The 24,862-nt window shown below is 47.3% G+C and overlaps 1 protein-coding gene across 2 annotated transcripts in view; it reads right to left on the bottom strand.

The window, feature by feature from the left end:
* LOC116410226 overlaps positions 1–20,745 on the bottom strand; it is an 83,502-nt gene extending 62,757 nt beyond the window's left edge. The window contains exons 1-2 of one of the 2 annotated variants that reach the window (XM_031900343.1): positions 20,617–20,745; positions 4,194–4,544 (exon numbers count right to left, since the gene is read on the bottom strand). In XM_031900343.1, the coding sequence (XP_031756203.1) occupies positions 4,194–4,544; positions 20,617–20,713 (448 nt within the window). In that variant the 5' untranslated portion in view covers positions 20,714–20,745. The remainder of the gene's footprint in view (positions 1–4,193; positions 4,545–20,616) is intronic. The other variant, XM_031900344.1, reaches the window with a different exon arrangement.
* Positions 20,746–24,862: the final 4,117 nt, after the last annotated feature.

The following is a 24,862-nucleotide window of genomic DNA, read 5'->3' on the forward strand; positions in this document are numbered from 1 at the left end:
CACGCAGGCTGTTTGGGTATGAGTCTGTCAGCTTGGCACATTGTGACTCTGCAAGATTTGCCCACTCTTCTTTGCAGAAACTCTCCAAGTCTGTCAGATTGCGATGGCATCTCCTGGGCACAGCCCTCTTCAGATCACCCCACAGATTTTCAATTGGATTCAGGTCTGGGCTCTGGCTGGGCTATTCCAAAACTTTAATCTTCTTCCGGTGAAGCCATTCCTTTGTTGATTTGGATGTATGCTTTGGGTCATTGTCATGCTGAGAGATGAAGTTCCTCCTCATGTTCAGCTTTCTAGCAGAAGCCTGAAGGTTTTGTGCCAATATTGACTGGTATTTGGAACTGTTCCCTATAATTCCCTCTATCTAACTAAGGCCCCAGTTCCAGCTGCAGAAAAACAGCCCCATGATGCTGCCCCACCAAGCTGCACTGTGGGTATGGGGTTCTTTTGGTGATGTGCAGTATTGTTTTTGCTCCAAACATATTTTTTGGAATTATGGCCAAAAAGTCAAACCTTGGTTCCATCAGACCATAACACCTTTCCCACAGGCTTTTGGGAGACTTCAGATGTGTTTTTGCAAAATGTAGCCTGGCTTGGATGTTTTCCTTTATAAGAAAAGGCTTTCCCCTTGCCACTCTACCCCATAGCCCAGACATATGAAGAATACGGGAGATTGTTGGCACATGTACCACACAGCCAGTACTTGCCAGATATTCCTGCAGCTCCTTTAATGTTGCTGTAGGCCTCTTGGTAGCCTCCCTGACCAGTTTTCTTCTCGTCTTTTCATCAATTTTGGAGGGACGCCCAGTTCTTGGTAATGTCACTGTTGTGCCATATTTTATCCACTTGATGATGACTGTCTCCACTGGGTTCCATGGTATATCTAATGCCTTGGGAATGCCTTTGTACCCTTCTCCTGACTGGTTTCTCTGGGGACTGTAGCTTTGGCTGTGGGATGAGACTAAGGGGCTGATTTACTAATCCACGAATCCGAATCCGAACATTTTGCGACTTTTTCGTATTTTTTTGCGATTTTTTCGTTGCCGTTATGACTTTCCCGTAAATTGTCGCGACTTTTTCGTAACCGGTACGACTTGCGTGAATTGTCGCGACTTTTTCATAGCCATAACAAATTTCGTGAATTATCGCGACTTTTCCATTGCCATTATGCCTTTGGAGAATTGTAGCGACTTTTCCATTGCCATTATAACTTTCGTGAATTGTCGCAACTTTTTCTTAGCCATTACTACTTTCGCGAATTATCGCAACTTTCGTATTGAGAGCTCGAAAAAGTCACGACAATTCGCGAAAAAGTCGCAAAGAACCGATCATTACGAAAAAACGCATTCGGACGCTTTTTGGACCTTCGTGGATTAGTAAATGTGCCCCATAATGTCAGGAAAGACCAACTAGAGCAGCGGAACTGTATTTGGAGTTGATCAGAGGCATTAAATGATGGCAGGTGTATGCTGACTCCTATTTAACATGATTGTAAATGTGATTGTTTCATTCTGAGCTACATCCCCAGTTAGAAGAGGGGGCGCACACTAATGCACCCACATTATTTTCGTTTTTTTGTTTTCTTCCCTCCACCTAAAAGATTTCTGTTTGTTTTTCAATGGAGTGGTACAGTTTATAGGTCACATTAAAGGTGTAAAAAGTTCTGGAATGATTTATCTTTGTCTCATTTTTGTACAGCACAGGAACCTGACATTTTACCAGGGGTGTGTAGACTTTTTATATCCACTGTACAGTAGCACAATCTGCATTCATACAGTTTATACACAGGCTGAGCTGAATTTGAATTCCTTAAATCTGGAAAAAATCTCTTTTATGTATTTAATATTCAGGTTACAATTTCCTTGTATCAGTTCTATGAGATCAGGAAATTTACCCTCTACAAATAAGCTTTGTAATCTGTAAATGTTACATTCATTCATTTATATATATATTATTTGTTAAAATTATATTAAATCATAGAGGAGCTTCACCCAGCCTGTGCCCTGTTCCATTTAATACCCCAGGGGGCATTCCCCAAACTCACTGCCCTCACCAGGAAGAACCATTTCTGCTTCAGGTGAAAGTTAAGTTCCTCAGTTCTAAAAGGGGGGCCTTTTTCTATGTGACCCCCCCACTATCTGTCTATAATGTCCTCTAATGCAGTTCTGTCCAACTTCTGTGGTGCTGAGGAACGGAATTTCTCTATCAAATATAGGGGAGGGCCGCTAATGGTAGCCAGTTTTGACCACTCCCCTTTTTTAAACTGCACCCACTTCAAACCACACCCATGTTATCACAAGACTATACCCACATTAATGGTGGTAGTGCAGCGAAAACCCAAATGGTTGGTGCTCACTGCAGGGATAACAACCATCATTCATATGTGAAAGAATTATATTATGTCCTATTAAGACACACCCTTAAATCCTTATGGCTCCTCCTCCCCTGTGGATAGCACAGCAACCCCCAGCACATAATTACACACCTTAGGGACCATTTAATAGCTATTTCCAACTGCTAACAAACTCCCAGAACACACACAGGCAGCATAGGGCAGGCAGAGTATGGCACACACAGGCAGCATAGGGTAGGCAGAGTTTGGCACACACAGGCAGCATAGGGCAGGCAGAGTATGGCACACACAGGCAGGGTAGGGCAGGAAGAGTATGGCACGCACAGGTAGCGTAGGGCAGGCAGAGTATGGCACACACAGGCAGCATAGGGCAGGCAGAGTATGGCACACACAGGCAGGGTAGGGCAGGAAGAGTATGGCACGCACAGGTAGCGTAGGGCAGGCAGAGTATGGCACACACAGGCAGCATAGGGTAGGCAGAGTTTGGCACACATAGGCAGCATAGGGCAGGCAGAGTATGGCACACACAGGCAGGGTAGGGCAGGAAGAGTATGGCACGCACAGGTAGCGTAGGGCAGGCAGAGTATGGCACACACAGGCAGCATAGGGTAGGCAGAGTTTGGCACACATAGGCAGCATAGGGCAGGCAGAGTATGGCACACACAGTCAGGGTAGGGCAGGCAGAGTATGGCACACACAGGCAGCATAGGGCAGGCAGAGTATGACACACACAGGCAGCATAGGGCAGGCAGAGTATGGCACACACAGGTAGGGTAGGGCAGGCAGAGTATGGCACACACAGGCAGCATAGGGCAGGCAGAGTATGGCACACACAGGCAGGGTAGGGCAGGCAGAGTATGGCACACACAGACACGGTAGGGCAGGCAGAGTATGGTGCATAGTATGGGTCTGTATGTGAGTGGATAGATAGGTCAGTGTGGCTCTGTATGTGAGTGGATAGGTCAGTGTGAGTCTGTATGTGAGTGGATAGGTCAGTATGGGTCTGTATGTGAGTGGATAGGTCAGTGAGGTTCTGTATGTGAGTGGATAGATAGGTCAGTGTGGGTCTGTATGTGAGTGGATAGGTCAGTGTGGGTCTGTATGTGAGTGGATAGATAGGTCAGTGTGGGTCTGTATGTGAGTGGATAGATAGGTCAGTGTGGGTCTGTATGTGAGTGGATAGGTCAGTGTGGGTCTGTATGTGAGTGGATAGGTCAGTGTGGGTCTGTATGTGAGTGGATAGATAGGTCAGTGTGGGTCTGTATGTGAGTGGATAGATAGGTCAGTATGGGTCTGTATGTGAGTGGATAGATAGGTCAGTATGGGTCTGTATATGAGTGGATAGGTCAGTATGGGTCTGTATGTGAGTGGATAGGTCAGTGTGGGTCTGTATGTGAGTGGATAGGTCAGTGTGGGTCTGTATGTGAGTGGATAGGTCAGTGTGGGTCTGTATGTGAGTGGATAGGTCAGTGTGGGTCTGTATGTGAGTGGATAGGTCAGTGTGGGTCTGTATGTGAGTGGATAGATAGGTCAGTGTGGGTCTGTATGTGAGTGGATAGATAGGTCAGTGTGGGTCTGTATATGAGTGGATAGGTCAGTATGGGTCTGTATGTGAGTGGATAGGTCAGTGTGGGTCTGTATATGAGTGGATAGGTCAGTGTGGGTCTTTATGTGAGTGGATAGGTCAGTGTGGGTCTGTATGTGAGTGAATAGGTCAGTATGGGTCTATATGTGAGTGGATAGGTCAGTGTGGGTCTGTATGTGAGTGGATAGGTCAGTATGGGTCTGTATGTGAGTGGATAGATAGGTCAGTATGGGTCAGTAGGTAAATGCCACTTACCTGACACCTGCAGGACAGACTGCCCCACGGCTTTATCTGGGGTATAAAAGACAGTGCAGGTATATTCTCCTTCATCTGTGAACTGAACCCGGGGTAAGTGAAGCCCCACATTGCCGGTTATAAGGTCCCGGTCTGATATGTAGGATCCGGGCCGGGTGGGGGTGCGAGTCCCAGACACATACAGATACACTGGCTCTTCACTTCCATCCAAGGTTTTCTGGGTCCATTCAACTGCCAGGTTTTTGGGATTCACTTCTCCGGGGCCCCAGTCGGTTACAGAGCACGGGATAAACGCTTCTTCATTCCTCAGGGATTTCACAAGTGACACCCCCATATCTACCCTTAAAGAACCTGATAGAAACACACACTGATATTAAAGGGGATGTAAACTCAGCCATGATACTGTCCCACTGCCCCCCTATTTTGCTATAGAAGTTGCCACAAAAAAAATGATAAATGCAGAAGAAGTGACCAATGAGAATGCAGATTCCCAGCACTGTGTCAGGCCCCTTGCTGGTACCTTACATATAGAGATAATGATGGCATTTTTCCCTTCCTTAGGGTGAAGACACACGGAGCTACTAGTAGCAACTAATTGTCGTGGCTACTAAATGTAGACAGTGCTTATAATTTGCTAATAACTCTCTATGTGTGTTTTGCAGAGGCAATTCTCAGTTTGGTTGGATCATCCAAGAAATGCCAGTTAGAGGTTGTGTCCCTCACCTGTAAGGGCTCAGGAATGGGGACTAAACTGCTCACATGCCAGGTAGATCCATCCTGCAGTCTGTAGGTTACTGGTCCCAACTGACTGTGAATCTGAATGGGATCAGATAAAATAGGATCAAATTTTGATCTGATTGAGGGCTTTCTTATTCTTACCCATTGCCCAGCATAAAGGGTAATTGTCTTTTCATTTTGAATCATAAGCTTTTGTTTTGTCCTAATAATTTTTAACCCTTGCTCGCAACTCTTGGGGTTCATTGACTTCCATCAGTGGCCGTAAACGTGTTAGGGGCATCCGGAGATTATGGCCTATCATCAGTTTTGCTGGTGATTCCCTAGTTGCACTATGGGGTGCAGACCAGTAGTGCTGTAGGACTGCAGTTAAAGCTTTTCTAAACAAAAGGCCTTGGTTCAAATGTACCTTAAGGCCATTCTCTAAAGTCTGATTAAAGTGTTCCACACTTCCATTAGCCTGTGGATGGTATTGAGATGTTAAAATGTGCCTTCAGTTGAAGGAAATCGTGGCCCATTGTCTGTAATAATTTCTAGTGGAAGTCCCCACCGTGATGATGACTTTAGTGGTAATGATTCCTGCTGTAGCTACCTCTGGCCATTTAGAGTACAAATCATATGTGACCAATAAGTACCTCTTGTGCAACAGAGATTTCTCCACATATATCCAGCTGAATTGTATCCTATGGTGCCTATGGAAAAGGCCTAATTTGTAGTGGAGCAGCGGTTTTCTTCAGATTTTCCCCAGAGAGTAAGCAAGGTTCACAGTTTGAATCAAGGTTTTAATTTGGTTGTCTATGCCAGGCCACCATACTGCTTCTCTACAAAGCTGTTTTGTTCTCACCACACCTAAATGCCATCTTGAGGACTGCTGACCTTAGTGCAGTTGGAATAACGGCCCTGTGCCCTTGTACTTAACAAACATCTTTCCAAGGTGACAACTATGTTCTCACTTGGTAGTATGACTGAAGGTGTCCTGGTAGAACAGATGGCCATTCTCCGTGTAAGTATGTTAGTATTTATATGATCACTGGATCATTCTGAGATGAGGTCACTAAGTCTTGTAGCGTAACTGTAAAGACTAATGAATTGGATATCACCAGACTGTCTTCTTCCTCCTGTGAAGTCTGTGTCTCCTCAGGCTTGACGACCACACGGGACAAGTAACCCACAACTTGATTCAATTTTCTGGCTCTGTAGGGGACTTCTAAGTTGTATTGATATAACCTGTCTGACCATCTGTGAATACGCAGGGGACGATGGCCTGATCCTGATGTAGACAGCAAGTTAGGGCTTGGTGATCTGTTCTCAGGGTAAACTTCCTGCCATAAAGGAAATGATGCCACCTTTCATAAGCCCATATACAGGCCAATGCCTCAGCATATTTCTGCTCCACTGGAGAGGGAGCTCGAGAAGCAAAAGCAACAGGGTGCTCCACTCCATGTTGAATCTGTGATAGGACTGCACCTATGGCAACGGCTGAAGCATCACAAGAGACAAATGTAGGTGCATTTGGTGAAACATGTGCAAGGGTTGGTGCTGAAGCAATACACTGCCTCAGTGTACAGACTGCTTGGGAACAAGCTGGTGTCCACTCCCACTGTACATCTTTTTTTAACAAGGCACGTAATGGTGTTGTGATTTCTGCATAGTCAGCTACGAAACGTAAATAATGGTTTGTAAGTCCCAAAAAATAAGCAAGTTCTGCTCTGTCTTTTGGTTCAGGCAATTGATGTATGGCCTCAACGGTGGATTATAAGGGTTGAATTCCCAGTGAGGATAATCTATGACCCACAAAGTCAACTTCCGATTGTGTGAAAACCCATTTTGCTTCATTCAAGGTGAGGTTATAGTCCATCAGCCTGTGGAACACCTGATCAAGGATTGCATTGTGTTTCATGGATAAGTATGTCATCCAGATAAATTGTTACCCCAGAGATTCCTGCAAAAACAGAGACCATAACTTTCTGGAAACATCTTGAGGCCTAACACAGCCCGAATGGCATGTAATTGAAACAGTAAAGTCCTTGATGTGTAATGAAAGCGGTCAGGTTTCTAGCCTGCCAAGACATGGGTATTTATAAATAGCCTTGATGGAGGTCCAGCTTTGAGAAAAATTATGACCCATGGCATTGGGAAATTAAATCTTCTGTAGTGGGCAGAGGGTAACAGTCGGGTTTTATTGCTTTGTTTACCTGACGTAAGTTCACACATAGCCGAATCTGCCCATCCTTTTTTTTTTTTGCAATTACTAGGTTTGAGGAGTCAATTGGTTCTATAATATCCTCCTACAACAGCTTATTGAGTTCTGCTTCTACTGTAGCGCGGATTGCTAGAGGGGGACTGCGCAAGGACTGCATCACTGGAGATACTTGAGTGTTCACCATTGGATTGTGAGAACATTTGCATATGCCCCCAGCCAATTAAAGGCCTGAGGATATTTTTCCTTCCAGACAGTGTCAAGTATGTGTATTTCAGCGTTTGTCTGGCCAAGAACTTTAAATCCCAGTGCATGAAATAAGCCCAGCCCCAGTAGGTTTCTCAGTGACATAAAATGTAAAGCTTCCCAAATGCTTGTTTTGGTGTGTAACAGGTAAGGTCACCTGGCCCAAGACTGAAATTTGGATATTACTGTAGCCTGTTAAAGGGACACTAAACCCAAACGTAAAGCTGCCCCACTGCCCCCCTAGTTCTCTATAGAAGTTGATGGAAAACTTAATTACACATGGAAACCAATTCCCCAATGAGAATTCTACTGACCCAAAACTTTATTATAGATGCAGGAGAAGTGACCAATGAGAATGCTGATTCCCTGTGCCAGGCCCCTTGCTGGTACCTTACATATAGAGATAATGATGGCATTTTCCCTTCATTATAGATGCAGAAGAAGTGACCAATGAGAATGCTGAATCAGACATGGGGATAAAGGGACAGACTTGTTCAGTGCTGGGAAACTGTGCTTATTGCTCCCAACTCCAATTGCAGGAACAGAGAACAGGGAGCCGGATTTACTCACATCAGCTGGGATTCTCATTGGGGGATTCTTTTGCATATTAATTGGCCCTAGAGAGCTGGGAAAGTTTTATTGGGCAATATTGCTTTAAGAATCCAACCCTGATGTTGCTGGACTACAGCTCCCAGCATGCCTCACCCTTCATTATATGTTACATTATTCTGGGATTTTTAGTCCGGCAACAGCTGAGTAACGTTGGGTTGAGCCGCGCTGTGCCGCAGGGTTTAGTTTCCCTTTAAGCAAGTTAGTATATCTTGGAGTGGGTATTGCTGAAAATGTGCATTGTATGTAGCAGAATTTATAATGGAAACCTTTGTCCAAAAGTAGAGGTATTGTGACATTAGTAATAACACAGTGGCAGAGTTTGAAATTTGCATTATCCTTACACACAGCATGAATCTGACTTCAGGTACACAGTCATCTTGCACTAAATTATGAACTGATGTGTCCGGCACGGAGCGGCAGAATTTAGCAGTATATTTTTTTCCCCTTGTGCCGGGTGGCTGCCTCCACAATTGTAACAGTGAGCATTAGCGTTACTGTCAGTCAGTCTGTGTACATGAATGGGGTTCTCACTCCCTCCTGCAGGGGGCAGCATATTTTTGGCAAAACCATTTTCATTTGGCACCCCAATTCCACAGCTTTGTGTAAGTGTATCTGGCTCCATAAGCAACCTCTCTCTGAGTTTAGGGTTTGTTGTTTTTTTAATCAGTTGGTCTGTAATCATTTCATCTTGTAAGGACCCACATTTGCAGGGGACTGCTCGCTGTCGCAGCTCCGCAACATAGTGACGTATAGTTTCCCCTTCAGCCTGACAGGGCTTGTGAAAATGCACTCTGGCCACTAAAGCATTTGGCGCAGGTTGAAAATAATTCCCCAGCGTCTGTACTGTAGCAGGGTATGAGGCATCTGCTCCCAGAGTTAAGTAACAGGGCCCTTTCCCTCTCAGGGGAGGCCCCATCCAGGCCAGATGCAGGGCCGGAACTAGGGGTAGGCAGAAGAGGCAGGTGCCTAGGGTGCAAACACTGGGGGGCACCAGGCAGGAACCTCTCCTGCCTACCCCTAGCTCCTTTTTCATTGCCCCCGCCGTGGTGGGGACAATGAACTATCACGTAGCCACCGTCCCCCCTCCCCCAGAACTGCGCATGCGCGCTGAAACGTGAGGGGGGGGGGCAGAACGTGCAGGGGCGAGGTGGCCGACCCGGTTGCCTAGGGCGCCCGGTCGGCTTGGCCCGCCCCTGGCCAGATGCCAGTAAGTAGATAGAAAACTGTTCCTACCAGGGATCCCAGGGCACTGCCGGCTCCCCAGGGTGCTGCAGAAACTTTTCAGGGGGTTGCACAGAGGGTTCAGATGTCCTCATCGCCATTGTTATATCAGTGATGCAGCACAGTAATGCAGGCAGGTTGTTAACTGTTCACCAGGGCCAGAAATAGGGGTAGGCAGAAGAGGTAGCTGCCTAGGGTGCAACGATTGGGGGACCCCTAGTGCTACTTTGTCATGGCAATGACCAATCAGATTGAACCCCCCTTCGTGTGTGTTTCAGTGCGCATGCGCCGTTCCGGAGCGTGTGGAGGGGGATGGGGCCTACCAGGTTCCTCCCACTATTTCCCAAGGCTGCAATATTCTTCAAAAGTATATAACTTTATATAACATAACACAGCTTCTGCACATACATAACACCCTGGTGGTGACTGTTACCCCAATGTTTCTATATATCTGTAACCTTGTTATGGGCTAAGGGGGCCCAGCCTGAAGGCCAGTTAGGGGGGGATTTGGGGTGAGTGCTTATTTGTGCCCTGGGTACCCCTGGAACTATAGCGGGGTGACTGTTACCCCCAATGTTTCTATATATCTGTAACCTTGTTATGGGCTAAGGGGGCCCAGCCTGAAGGCCAGTTAGGGGGGGATTTGGGTGAGTGCTTATTTGTGCCCTGGGTACCCCTGGAACTATAGCGGGGTGACTGTTACCCCAATGTTTCTATATATCTGTAACCTTGTTATGGGCTAAGGGGGCCCAGCCTGAAGGCCAGTTAGGGGGGGATTTGGGGTGAGTGCTTATTTGTGCCCTGGGTACCCCTGGAACTATAGCGGGGTGACTGTTACCCCAATGTTTCTATATATCTGTAACCTTGTTATGGGCTAAGGGGGCCCAGCCTGAAGGCCAGTTAGGGGGGGATTTGGGGTGAGTGCTTATTTGTGCCCTGGGTACCCCTGGAACTATAGCGGGGTGACTGTTACCCCAATGTTTCTATATATCTGTAACCTTGTTATGGGCTAAGGGGGCCCAGCCTGAAGGCCAGTTAGGGGGGGATTTGGGGTGAGTGCTTATTTGTGCCCTGGGTACCCCTGGAACTATAGCGGGGTGACTGTTACCCCAATGTTTCTATATATCTGTAACCTTGTTATGGGCTAAGGGGGCCCAGCCTGAAGGCCAGTTAGGGGGGGATTTGGGGTGAGTGCTTATTTGTGCCCTGGGTACCCCTGGAACTATAGCGGGGTGACTGTTACCCCAATGTTTCTATATATCTGTAACCTTGTTATGGGCTAAGGGGGCCCAGCCTGAAGGCCAGTTAGGGGGGATTTGGGGTGAGGGCTTATTTGTGCCCTGGGTACCCCTGGAACTATAGCAGGGTGACTGTTACCCCAATGTTTCTATATATCTGTAACCTTGTTATGGGCTAAGAGGGCCCAGCCTGAAGGCCAGTTAGGGGGGGATTTGGGGTGAGTATTTGTGCCCTGGGTACCCCTGGAACTATAGCGGGGTGACTGTTACCCCAATGTTTCTATATATCTGTAACCTTGTTATGGGCTAAGGGGGCCCAGCCTGAAGGCCAGTTAGGGGGGGATTTGGGGTGAGTGCTTATTTGTGCCCTGGGTACCCCTGGAACTATAGCGGGGTGACTGTTACCCCAATGTTTCTATATATCTGTAACCTTGTTATGGGCTAAGGGGGCCCAGCCTGAAGGCCAGTTAGGGGGGATTTGGGGTGAGTGCTTATTTGTGCCCTGGGTACCCCTGGAACTATAGCGGGGTGACTGTTACCCCAATGTTTCTATATATCTGTAACCTTGTTATGGGCTAAGGGGGCCCAGCCTGAAGGCCAGTTAAGGGGGATTTGGGGTGAGGGCTTATTTGTGCCCTGGGTACCCCTGGAACTATAGCAGGGTGACTGTTACCCCAATGTTTCTATATATCTGTAACCTTGTTATGGGCTAAGGGGGCCCAGCCTGAAGGCCAGTTAGGGGGGGATTTGGGGTGAGTGCTTATTTGTGCCCTGGGTACCCCTGGAACTATAGCGGGGTGACTGTTACCCCAATGTTTCTATATATCTGTAACCTTGTTATGGGCTAAGGGGGCCCAGCCTGAAGGCCAGTTAGGGGGGGATTTGGGGTGAGTGCTTATTTGTGCCCTGGGTACCCCTGGAACTATAGCGGGGTGACTGTTACCCCAATGTTTCTATATATCTGTAACCTTGTTATGGGCTAAGGGGGCCCAGCCTGAAGGCCAGTTAGGGGGGGATTTGGGGTGAGTGCTTATTTGTGCCCTGGGTACCCCTGGAACTATAGCGGGGTGACTGTTACCCCAATGTTTCTATATATCTGACACCTTTCAACCCTCACATAAAACCAAGGTGGATTAAAACATACCGGCTTTCATTTTTTTCACACACTTTACACATTCATCAACCTCCTCTTTCATCAAATCATCACTCAGAAATATTTTGTCCTCTTTACACAATTCTGTATTAATATTTTGGAAACACTCCTTCTTCCACCTTCTCTCTCTTTTAACATCTGTATATAAAAATCACAAACTGTTTCCAACATTTTAGTTTTCCCCAAAACCTCTTCCCCTTTTTCTCTCGATTTCCACCCTCCTCCCAAAAAACCTTTTTAAAAAAGAAATTTGTACATTTTTCATCATTTTCTTTAACCACCCTTCTTGCCTGAGCAATTATGCTGGTTGTAATTCCACTGCTTGGATAACTCTGTCCACTTCCTTTACAAGACGACCTTTAGGAGCAGTGGGTACACTTGGACACTGTCTTGCTAGGTGATCAGAAGAATCACATAAATGACACTGGCGTGCCTTCTCACAGTTCTGTGACCTGACATGTAACAATTGCGACAGCACATCTCCTTCCTGCAGTCAGCTTTCAGGTGGCCAAAACAGAAACAATTCTGACAAAATTCTGGTTGTCCAGTATAAAATAGATAACCCCTAAGTCAGGGGTGGGTAAGAGACACCTCCGACACCTTTTTCTTTCTCTCACCTGGAGACACATAAATCCAAGATCCATGCCAAATAAATCTTTGATAATCTTCTTCTGAATCACACGAAGACCATACTGCTCCTTCTTGTCTCTGGGGTAAAACAGCCTTACTGTATGTGGTGCTTCAGGTGGAATGTCCATATCTGCCAAGCACGATCGCTGTACAACATTTTCTAAATATACGTGTTGTGTTACCCAAGTTCTGTAATACGTGAAGATCGACTCAGGTATTAAAATCACAATTTGGCTCTTCTTGTGCAGAGACCTTTCCTCACTAGCGATGTATCATCTCCTCAACCTGCTCCAAGAGAGTGGGGGGGCATCAGGAATAGCCGCAGGGTAAATATCCCCTTTAATTCAGTTGTAGATAACAGTTCAGTTTAGGGTCAGTTGAAGAACATGTGGGCAAATGATTCTGCTGCAAGTCCAACTGATTCAGGCCATGATGGGGACAATTAAGAACAGAAAATAAAAAAAAACAGAAAAGTCTGACAAATTTAGATTTTGTGCATTAAAAATGGCTCAGATGTTAATGTGTATCCCAGCCCCAGGGAGGGAGAGGCCGTTACCCTTCAGTGCATCATTAGAGGGCAAGATGTGGAACATGGAGACTTTTCCTGGAGTGATGGGATGTTCCCCATTGATGAAAGCCAAATAGACAACTCCAACCTCCCTGATGGCTCATTGAATCTAGTATCAGTCAGACAAATGGTTACACCCCAAAGCATTATCAGGGTCGGACTGGGGGGTGCAAGGCCTACACCTCCCCACAGGGGCTCCCAGGGGACCCGCCTAGCCCCCTCCCCTGAAGGGAGACTTTGCGCCAGTAGGGATCGAGTCTGGGCTGTTGGGGCCCGTCGGGTTATTTCCTGCCCTGCCGGCACAGTCTGACTCAGAGCATTGCTCCCAACTGTGCAATTTAGTGGGAAAGCCCCTATTTCAACAGCCCAACCCGCAGTCCCAGATTCTCTCTGAAAAGTCCCTCAATTCCCTTTCATCTCCTGCACTGAAGCTAAAAAAGATACATTTAATTAATACATTTAATTTAATTAAAAGTAGCTTTTGGCAGAGCCCAGAAGTCTTATGAGTGTCACCTGCACTTAGAAACATTGTTTCTCACATTTAATTAAAAAGTAGCTTTTGGCAGAGCCCAGAAATCTTAACGAGCGGCACCTTTAATTGCAACATTACATAGTTACATAGTTACATAGTTACATAGTTACATAGGGTTGAAAAAAGACCTGTGTCCATCAAGTTCAACCCATCCAAGTAAACCCAGCACACCTAACCCACACCTACCAATCTATACACTCACATACATAAACTATATATACACCCACTAGTACTAACTGTAGATATTAGTATCACAATAGCCTTGGATATTCTGATTGATCAAGAACTCATCCAGGCCCCTCTTAAAGGCATTAACAGAATCTGCCATTACCACATCACTAGGAAGGGCATTCCATAACCTCACTGCCCTCACCGTGAGGAACCCCCTACCCAACATCCCCCGGCAGGGCATTCCCCAACCCCCTCACTGCCCTCACCGTGAGGAACCCCCTACCCAACATCCCCCGGCAGGGCATTCCCCAACCCCCTCACTGCCCTCACCGTGAGGAACCCCCTACCCAACATCCCCCGGCAGGGCATTCCCCAACCCCCTCACTGCCCTCACCGTGAGGAACCCCCTACCCAACATCCCCCGGCAGGGCATTCCCCAACCCCCTCATTGCCCTCACCGTGAGGAACCCCCTACCCAACATCCCCCGGCAGGGCATTCCCCAACCCCCTCACTGCCCTCACCGTGAGGAACCCCCTACCCAACATCCCCCGGCAGGGCATTCCCCAACCCCCTCATTGCCCTCACCGTGAGGAACCCCCTACCCAACATCCCCCGGCAGGGCATTCCCCAACCCCCTCATTGCCCTCACCGTGAGGAACCCCCTACCCAACATCCCCCGGCAGGGCATTCCCCAACCCCCTCACTGCCCCTCACCGTGAGGAACCCCCTACCCAACACCCCCGGCAGGGCATTCCCCCAACCCCCTCACTGCCCTCACCGTGAGGAACCCCCTACCCAACATCCCCCGGCAGGGCATTCCCCAACCCCCTCACTGCCCTCACTGTGAGGAACCCCCTACCCAACATCCCCCGGCAGGGCATTCCCCAACCCCCTCACTGCCCTCACCGTGAGGAACCCCCTACGCTGCTTCAAATGGAAGCTCTGTTCCTCTAATCTATAGGGGGGACCTCTGGTGCGTTGATTGTTTTTATGGGAAAAAAGAACATCCCCCAACTGCCTATAATCCCCTCTAATGTACTTGTACAGAGTAATCATGTCCCCTCGCAAGCGCCTCTTTTCCAGAGAAACATTGTTTTAACCCATTTAGAAAAGAAAATTTGTATGTGGAACCTAAGGAATTTAACCATGGAGGGCAAGGATTTCATTATTAACATAACATGCGGCACATTGGTTAGTCTTTTGATATACAAAGAGGAAGGGGGAAAGACCAGGACAGAGTGGGGCTCATTTACCAACGCATCGCAGCGCTGTAATAGACGCAGAGGCAAAACTTTTGCCCTGCGCATAAGCATATTTAACAGTATAGCGTAAACACGGTCGCTTAAGGTTTCATGCGCTAGTTTTGACGCAAACTGCTGCGCCATACAAACATGCACATATGATGATGCAAAACTTGTCATAAATTGTGTGCATAGATGGCGCAAGCTAATGCTCTTATAAACCCGTACCAACTACCTGCTCCCTAACTTACCAACCTAGTCAGTTGGTGTTTAAATGAAAAAAGATATGAAAGACTCCATCACATTAACAAGGGAAACTGCCTTTATAAATAATAACAAAGTTAAAAAAGGGTAAATGTTATTAAAACATTGTAAACAAATTAACAATTATATTTTTATAATAATGCTAATTAACATATCATAAATTTGAGAAACATTAACATGGTTTTATTAATGACATACCTTAATTAGTTTATTGTAGCGCAAATTAGCGAATATACTGGCGCAAATGGTGAAGAACGCGAAGTCAGAACTACGCCACAAATGAACAGGCGTAAAGATTTCAATGCAGCCGTGCCTGCGCAAATCTGCCCCTATATACGCGCAAATAGCACATATATAGGCGCAAAGGGCGCACTCACGCAAAAATCGGGCACTTAAAACACGCCCCTAGCCACACCCCCAAAAAACATGTTGTTGCTTGCGACATTATTGCCCAGTATTTGTGACATGCGCATAAAAAGAACTGGCGGAAAAATAAATGAACCAACGCAATGTAACGCATATGCAATTGTGTGTGCCCACAAAATGGCGCATAATCATAATTGCGTCGGTTTGTGTGCTGTGATGCATTGATAAATGAGCCCCAGTATGTTTTCTTGTTTCTTTGTGGTTCAAAGATGGAAAAACCTAAAAGAGATCACATGTATAAGAATGAGTATTGTGGGGGTAAAGATGTTCCCAATCGTCTTTTATTTTTCTATGTTAAATGTTTCTGTTTCTGTTTTAAACTCTTTAACACAAATGGCATTTTTAGTTGTTTTTCAAAATATGCAGCAGGCATGATATTTAAGCCCTGGTTTAGGGTTCCATTGAATTCTCCTGGGCTTTTATGTCCCCCAAAACATTACATTGTTTTTGAGAAGACTATGAGACTCTTTCACCTTAAAGAGTTGGAATCTGAAGTTTTGGGGGATCAAAGAAAGTTAACAAAGATCTTAGGGTACGATGAGGTTGTTTTGACAGCAGCTGCAGGAAGCAGGGGGATGCTGGGGAGGGTGCAGGGAGGGAGCTGGAGGATACTAGGGGGGAGCTGAAGGATGTTGGGGATGATGCTGGGAGGGAGTTGGAGGATGTTGGGGAAGATGCTGGGAGGGAGCTGGAGGATGTTGGGGAGGATGCTGGGGGGAGATGGAGGATGCTGCAGTGGGGAGCAGCCCATAGTATGGGGACACTGGGGGAAGACCAGCAATGTTTTAGGGGGCTCTGGACTGGCTAGCAATGTTTTAAGGGGTCCCTGCCCTGGCACCAATGCAAAATGAAACCCCTGGCTACCAATGGTTTAGGAGGGCCCTGGCTACCAATGGTTTAGGAGGGCCCTGGCTACCAACGTCTGTGTCCTTTGTACTGATGGGAGGGGCCACTGGGGGGCAGGGCATAGGAGGAAGGGGGCTCAGAAAATTATGTTGTGAGGGCCCGTGATTTCTGATGGCGGCCCTGGGCTCAGTTCTCCTGCTCCAGCTATTGCTTTTAAGTATTTATGCCTTAAATCTTTCAGCAAGCACTGCAGATTTCTTATCTTGAATGGAGCATTTGGGAGAACTAAGGGAGGAGGATGTAGGGGGAATAAGGCCGAGGAAAGGGGGCTTGATAAAATGCTAAAAAAAACAGTGTATGAAGGTGCTTGAAGAAAGATTTACACCGTTGACAGTGGAGGGAGGGGGCATAAACACTAAAAAGGAATGGCAGGACCCAACTGGAGCACTGACCTCAGGGGGGTTGTCAAGTCTGATATACAGGTGCCACAGTGCGTAATGAAATCCTTAGGGCCACAATTTGTCATGAAATGATTGGGGCCACGTGTCTGTCTGGTGCACTTTGTGTATATTCTGATTTTCAGGTGTCATTTTGTAAAATGGGGCTGGTTTTGGGGCGTGGCCATAAAGTGGGGATGGTCTGAAAAATTTTGCCGCGCTACTATTCTTGTCCCTCCTTCTACTTTTCAAATGTTGGGATGTTTGCTTTCAGGGCGTGAACAAACTGTACATTCATGCCTGAACCTGCAGCTATTCTACATTAGCATTGGGGAGAAGCACATCTGCTTAAAGGGGATATAAACCCTGCGCATGAGAAGAAGCTATATATTCCAATCAGTCCCTGCCCCAGTGAGCTTACAATCTAAGGTCCCTATCCCATTCCCATCAGTCCCTGCCCCAGTGAGCTTACAATCTGAGGTCCCTATCCCATTCCCATCAGCCCCTGCCCCAGTGAGCTTACAATCTAAGGTCCCTATCACATTCCCATCAGCCCCTGCCCCAGTGAGCTTACAATCTAAGGTCCCTATCCCATTCCCATCAGCCCCTGCCCCAGTGAGCTTACAATCTAAGGTCCCTATCCCATTCCCATCAGCCCCTGCCCCAGTGAGCTTACAATCTAAGGTCCCCATCCCATTCCCATCAGCCCCTGCCCCAGTGAGCTTACAATCTAAGGTCCCTATCCCATTCCCATAAGCCCCTGCCCCAGTGAGCTTACAATCTAAGGTCCCTATCCCATTCCCATAAGCCCCTGCCCCAGTGAGCTTACAATCTAAGGTCCCTATCCCATTCCCATCAGCCCCTGCCCCAGTGAGCTTACAATCTAAGGTCCCTATCCCATTCCCATCAGCCCCTGCTGCAGTGAGCTTACAATCTAAGCTCCCTATCCCATTCCCATCAGTCCCTTCCCCAGTGAGCTTACAATCTAAGGTCCCTATCACATTCCCATCAGCCCCTGCCCCAGTGAGCTTACAATCTAAGGTCCCTATCCCATTCCCATCAGCCCCTTCCCCAGTGAGCTTACAATCTAAGGTCCCTATCACATTCCCATCAGCCCCTGCCCCAGTGAGCTTACAATCTAAGGTCCCTATCCCATTCCCATCAGCCCCTGCCCCAGTGAGCTTACAATCTAAGGTCGCTATCACATTCCCATCAGTCCCTGCCCCAGTGAGCTTACAATCTAAGGTCCCTATCACATTCCCATCAGCCCCTGCCCCAGTGAGCTTATTATCTAAGGTCCCTATCTCATTCCCATCAGTCCCTGCCCCAGTGAGCTTACAATCTAAGGTCCCTATCACATTCCCATCAGTCCCTGCCCCAGTGAGCTTACAATCTAAGGTCCCTATCACATTCCCATCAGCCCCTGCCCCAGTGAGCTTATTATCTAAGGTCCCTATCCCATTCCCATCAGTCCCTGCCCCAGTGAGCTTACAATCTAAGGTCCCTATCACATTCCCATCAGCCCCTGCCCCAGTGAGCTTACAATCTAAGGTCCCTATCCCATTCCCATCAGCCCCTGCCCCAGTGAGCTTACACTCTAAGGTCCCTATACCATTCCCATCAGTCCCTGCCCCAGTGAGCTTACACTCTAAGGGCCCTATCCCATTCCCATAAGCCCCTGCCCCAGTGAGCTTACAATCTAAGGTCCCTATCCCATTCCCATCAGTCCCTTCCCCAGTGAGCTTACAATCTAAGGTCCCTATCACATTCCCATCAGCCCCTGCCCCAGTGAGCTTACAATCTAAGGTCCCTATCACATTCCCATCAGCCCCTGCCCCAGTGAGCTTACACTCTAAGGTCCCTATCCCATTCCCATCAGCCCCTGCCCCAGTGAGCTTACAATCTAAGGTCCCTATCCCATTCCCATCAGTCCCTGCCCCAGTGAGCTTACACTCGAAGGGCCCTATCCCATTCCCATCAGCCCCTGCCACAGTGAGCTTACAATCTAAGGTCCCTATCACATTCCCATCAGTCCCTACCCCAGTGAGCTTACAATCTAAGGTCCCTATCACATTCCCATCAGTCCCTGCCCCAGTGAGCTTACAATCTAAGGTCCCTATCCCATTCCCATCAGTCCCTTCCCCAGTGAGCTTACAATCTAAGGTCCCTATCACATTCCCATCAGTCCCTGCCCCAGTGAGCTTACAATCTAAGGTCCCTATCACATTCCCATCAGTCCCTGCCCCAGTGAGCTTACAATCTAAGGTCCCTATCACATTCCCATCAGTCCCTGCCCCAGTGAGCTTACAATCTAAGGTCCCTATCACATTCCCATCAGTCCCTGCCCCAGTGAGCTTACAATCTAAGGTTTCTATCAACTTCCCATCAGCCCCTGCCCCAGTGAGCTTACACTCTAAGGGCCCTATCCCATTCCCATCAGCCCCTGCCACAGTGAGCTTACAATCTAAGGTCCCTATCCCATTCCCATCAGTCCCTGCCCCAGTGAGCCTACAATCTAAGGTCCCTATCCCATTCCCATCAGCCCCTGCCCCAGTGAGCTTACAATCTAAGGTCCCTATCCCATTCCCATCAGCCCCTGCCACAGTGAGCTTACAAGCTAAGGTCCCTATCCCATTCCCATCAGTCCCTGCCCCAGTGAGCTTACAATCTAAGGTCCCTATCACATTCCCATCAGCCCCTGCCCCAGTGAGCTTACAATCTAAGGTCCCTATCACATTCCCATCAGCCCCTGCCCCAGTGAGCTTACACTCTAAGGTCCCTATCCCATTCCCATCAGTCCCTGCCCCAGTGAGCTTACACTCGAAGGGCCCTATCCCATTCCCATCAGCCCCTGCCACAGTGAGCTTACAATCTAAGGTTCCTATCCCATTCCCATCAGTCCCTGCCCCAGTGAGCTTACAATCTAAGGTCCCTATCACATTCCCATCAGTCCCTGCCCCAGTGAGCTTACACTCTAAGGTCCCTATTCCATTCCCATCAGTCCCTGCCCCAGTGAGCTTACACTCTAAGGTCCCTATCACATTCCCATCAGTCCCTGCCCCAGTGAGCTTACACTCTAAGGTCCCTATTCCATTCCCATCAGTCCCTGCCCCAGTGAGCTTACACTCGAAGGGCCCTATCCCATTCCCATCAGCCCCTGCCACAGTGAGCTTACAATCTAAGGTTCCTATCCCATTCCCATCAGTCCCTGCCCCAGTGAGCTTACAATCTAAGGTCCCTATCACATTCCCATCAGTCCCTGCCCCAGTGAGCTTACACTCTAAGGTCCCTATTCCATTCCCATCAGTCCCTGCCCCAGTGAGCTTACACTCTAAGGTCCCTATCACATTCCCATCAGTCCCTGCCCCAGTGAGCTTACAATCTAAGGTCCCTATCCCATTCCCATCAGCCCCTGCCCCAGTGAGCTTACAATCTAAGGTCCCTATCCCATTCCCATCAGTCCCTGCCCCAGTGAGCTTACAATCTAAGGTCCCTATCCCATTCCCATCAGTCCCTTCCCCAGTGAGCTTACAATCTAAGGTCCCTATCACATTCCCATCAGTCCTAGCAGCCATGGTTGGAATCAATCCTCCGACCCCAGTGATACAGGATATAACTAGTAACCATTGCAACACATGCTGCTCTTAAACACAAGCCAGTAATATTATTATATAAAAACAAGAACACAAGAAAAATATCCCTATTTTATATAGCTGTTCCCAGGTGAGTATCGAGTATCCCAACATCAGCATTACATTACATTACATTACAGCACAGAAGTGCTAATCCCCGAGCCATACAGCATTATATAGAGTTTAGCAGATACACATACAGTATACAGACAATTACTATAAAGAGCTGCACATTGTTACCCCAGACTGGGGGGGGGCAGTTGATCTTACCTGTTCCCGACTGTGAGAACGAGATCAGTAGAAACAAAATGGGGTTCATGTGTTTATGTTGCCCCCCAGGTTGCAGTTTGTACCGATCAATAGCCATTATTAGCCGGAATCATTAGCTTGTGTGCATGAACTGACAAAAACAACAAGTTCTCTCTTATCCCCCGTCACTCCCACGCCGAGCCTCTTCTCCGCCCGTGCTGGAGGCATTTTGGCTCATTTCAATGCTTTTAAAGGGGAAGGAAAGGTACAAACTCAGTAGATTTATCAGAAAGGCCTATGTAAATACAGCCATAAGCACTCCCAGTAACGCTGCACTGACTTCTCTGTCAAAATATTTGCTGTGTCTGTTTTCCTGTGCCAGAGACACGCAGCTCTCTGCTCTCTCCTGCTCCCCCTCCCTCAAGAATGCTAAGAACTCACTCCCCCCCTTAGGAATGTGGATCTGAGCCAATCAGCAGGAAGCTGACTCATAGTCTTACTAACTGAGCATGTCTGGGTGTCTGTGCAGGAGTGAGGCATTATGGGAATCTTCTCTACACAGCTCAGTGTTTTTTTTTCCTGTTTGGCTTCTGATCTTCTGAATGGGAGAAATAAGGGGAGACTTAAGGGCACTATTGGGAGAACTGAGGGTATGCCTGCAGTTTGGGATTAACTCTTTATTAGCCTTTCCTTCCCCTTTAAGGGCACTATTAAGAGAACTGAGGGTATGCCTGCAGCTTGGGATTAACTCTTTATTAGCCTTTCCTTTCCCTATAAGGGCACTATTAAGAGAACTGAGGGTATGCCTGCAGCTTGGGATTAACTCTTTATTAGCCTTTCCTTCCCCTATAAGGGCACTATTAAGAGAACTGAGGGTATGCCTGCATCTTGGGATTAACTCTTTATTAGCCTTTCCTTCCCCTATAAGGGCACTATTAAGAGAACTGAGGGTATGCCTGCAGCTTGGGATTAACTCTTTATTAGCCTTTCCTTTCCCTATAAGGGCGCTATTGGGAGAACTGAGGGTATGCCTGCAGCTTGGGATTAACTCTTTATTAGCCTTTCCTTCCCCTATAAGGGCACTATTGAGAGAACTGAGGGTATGCCTGCAGCTTGGGATTAACTCTTTATTAGCCTTTCCTTCCCCTATAAGGGCACTATTAAGAGAACTGAGGGTATGCCTGCAGCTTGGGATTAACTCTTTATTAGCCTTTCCTTCCCCTATAAGGGCGCTATTGAGAGAACTGAGGGTATGCCTGCAGCTTGGGATTAACTCTTTATTAGCCTTTCCTTCCCCTATAAGGGCACTATTGAGAGAACTGAGGGTATGCCTGCAGCTTGGGATTAACTCTTTATTAGCCTTTCCTTCCCCTATAAGGGCACTATTAAGAGAACTGAGGGTATGCCTGCAGCTTGGGATTAACTCTTTATTAGCCTTTCCTTCCCCTATAAGGGCGCTATTGAGAGAACTGAGGGTATGCCTGCAGCTTGGGATTAACTCTTTATTAGCCTTTCCTTCCCCTATAAGGGCGCTATTAAGAGAACTGAGGGTATGCCTGCAGCTTGGGATTAACTCTTTATTAGCCTTTCCTTCCCCTATAAGGGCGCTATTGAGAGAACTGAGGGTATGCCTGCAGCTTGGGATTAACTCTTTATTAGTGTTTCCTTCCCCTATAAGGGCACTATTGGGGGAACTGAGGGTATGCCTGCAGTTTGGGATTAACTCTTTATTAGCCTTTCCTTCCCCTATAAGGGCACTATTGGGTGAACTGAGGGTATGCCTGCAGTTTGGGATTAACTCTTTATTAGCCTTTCCTTCCCCTGTAAGGGCACTATTGGGTGAACTGAGGGTATGCCTGCAGTTTGGGATTAACTCTTTATTAGCCTTTCCTTCTCCTTTAAGCAGTGGCACTTAAATAAAATTTTGCTTTGGTTTGAGTTGTTTCTGACATGTGAGAGTGCGGCAAATTAGAGTGATTTCCAATAAATCAGGGTGAGATAACATATCTGCACAGCCACTAATCAAACACATGCTGGGAACTGTAGTTATGCACCTTCAAATAAGGGACATTTTGTTCAACATATTAAAGGGCTCTTCTATGAACACAATGAGGAGTGATATTTTTGTGCATTGCAAATGCAATTTAGCTGTTTTTGTTGCTTTAGTTGTTATGTGTTATGATTAATATTTCTGTATAAAATAACTTGCTTGTAGGGTTTTGACATTTTTCTCTTTCTGTTCTACTAAAGCCAGAAGTCCCAGGGGCTCGTCAGGGTTCCATAAGGGGCCAAACTGTAGTGTAAGGAATAGGAGAGATGGGTGAGGCCTGGGTTATTCATACGGCTTTATCTAAAGCTGGGGTGCTCTATGTTGGGGTCTCTTTCTATCACTGAGATAGGGGGGCAGGTTATACAAGATCTATGTTATATAAACTGAGGGGCACAACTGCTCTCACCCCCAGGGGCATATTAAGGTCCGATACTGCCCTCGGCACTGGGCCTAAACACAACCCCACATTGTGGCCATGACTTCACTTCTATAAAGTCTGCATTTTATTTGTTTTAATGCCCCCAATTGCAGGAACAGAGAACAGGGAGCCGGATTTACTCACATCAGCTGGGATTCTCATTGGGGGATTCTTTTGCATTTCTGCCAATGCGGGCCCTAGAGAGCTGGGAAAGTTTTATTGGGCAATATTGCTTTAAGAATCCAACCCTGATGTTGCTGGACTACAGCTCCCAACATGCCTCACCCTTCATTATATGTTACATTATTCTGGGATTTGTAGTCAGGCAACAGCTGAGTAACGTTGGGTTGAGCCGCGCTGTGCCGCAGGGTTTAGTTTCCCTTTAAAACTTGGCCAAATTCAAAAGCTGAATACTATGTGACACAAGTTCTAGATATAAGAATATTTGTTCTCTGTTCTGCGGCGTAATGGTGAGTCCTACAGACATACTGAGCCCCATGATCCCCCCTCACTGTGGGCTTCAGGGTCACGTTGCTTAAGAAACAGATAATGTGATCTTCTTCATCAGCTGATGGGAATATTTGGAATCACAGATGAACGGTAAGGCATGCTGGGAGCTGTAGTCCAGCAACATCAGGGTTGGATTCTTAAAGCAATATTGCCCAATAAAACTTTCCCAGCTCTCTAGGGCCCGCATTGGCAGCATTGAAATGCAAAAGAATCCCCCAATGAGAATCCCAGCTGATGTGAGTAAATCCGGCTCCCTGTTCTCTGTTCCTGCAATTGGAGTTGGGAGCAATAAGCACAGTTTCCCAGTATAGAAGTTCTGTTACCTGACCTCCAAAATCCCTGGCTGATACGGAGCGGGGGGATATAATTACTGAAAAAGTCATTATAGGGGCACTGACACCTCTGGATCTCCTCTCTCACACTCTGACACTTCCCAAGTTTCTAAGGAAAGGCATTCTGGGAACTGTAGTTTGAGCACTAGATACTGCAGCTGCAAGGCATTATGGGTAGTGATTATGGAGAGTACTTTTTTTTGCCCATAATCTGGGCACCTACTGGAACAATTTTCTTCTGATACAGAGCATTTTTGGGCAATATATTTATATAAATAATGAAATGAGTGAAATGATAAACTGGCTGAATCTGTAGGAGGTTCTTTTGCCTCTGGGGTAAGTGCAGTTATTCACATTAGTTTATATAAAATAGAGAGCCATAAAGCTACCCCTTATTTCATTAAAAGGAACCCCAACAGAGCGCACCCCAGCTTTAGATGCAACCTTATTCCTTGTACTACACCCCCCTGCTGCTTATGGAATCAATACAAGACTTACCGTTAGGGAGAGCCCCTTTATCCCCGACCCCTAGGCCAAAAAGGCACTAAGGTGCAAGGGTCATTGGGAACCGTTGCACTCTGGCTAGGGTGAGCCCCTTTATCCCCGACCCCTAGGCCCAAAGGCACTAAGGTGCAAGGGTCATTGGGAACCATCGCAGTATGGCTAGGGAGAGCCCCTTTATCCCAAGACCCCTAGGCCAAAAGGCACTAAGGTGCAAGGGTCATTGGGAACCATCGCAGTATGGCTAGGGAGAGCCCCTTTATCCCCGACCCCTAGGCCCAAAGGCACTAAGGTGCAAGGGTCATTGGGAACCATCGCAGTATGGCTAGGGAGAGCCCCTTTATCCCCGACCCCTAGGCCAAAAGGCACTAAGGTGCAAGGGTCATTGGGAACCATTGCACTCTGGCTAGGGTGAGCCCCTTTATCCCCAACCCCTAGGCCAAAAGGTACTAAGGT

This window comes from Xenopus tropicalis, chromosome 4 (genome assembly GCF_000004195.4).
Source record: "Xenopus tropicalis strain Nigerian chromosome 4, UCB_Xtro_10.0, whole genome shotgun sequence".
In the NCBI taxonomy this organism is placed as follows: domain Eukaryota; kingdom Metazoa; phylum Chordata; class Amphibia; order Anura; family Pipidae; genus Xenopus; species Xenopus tropicalis.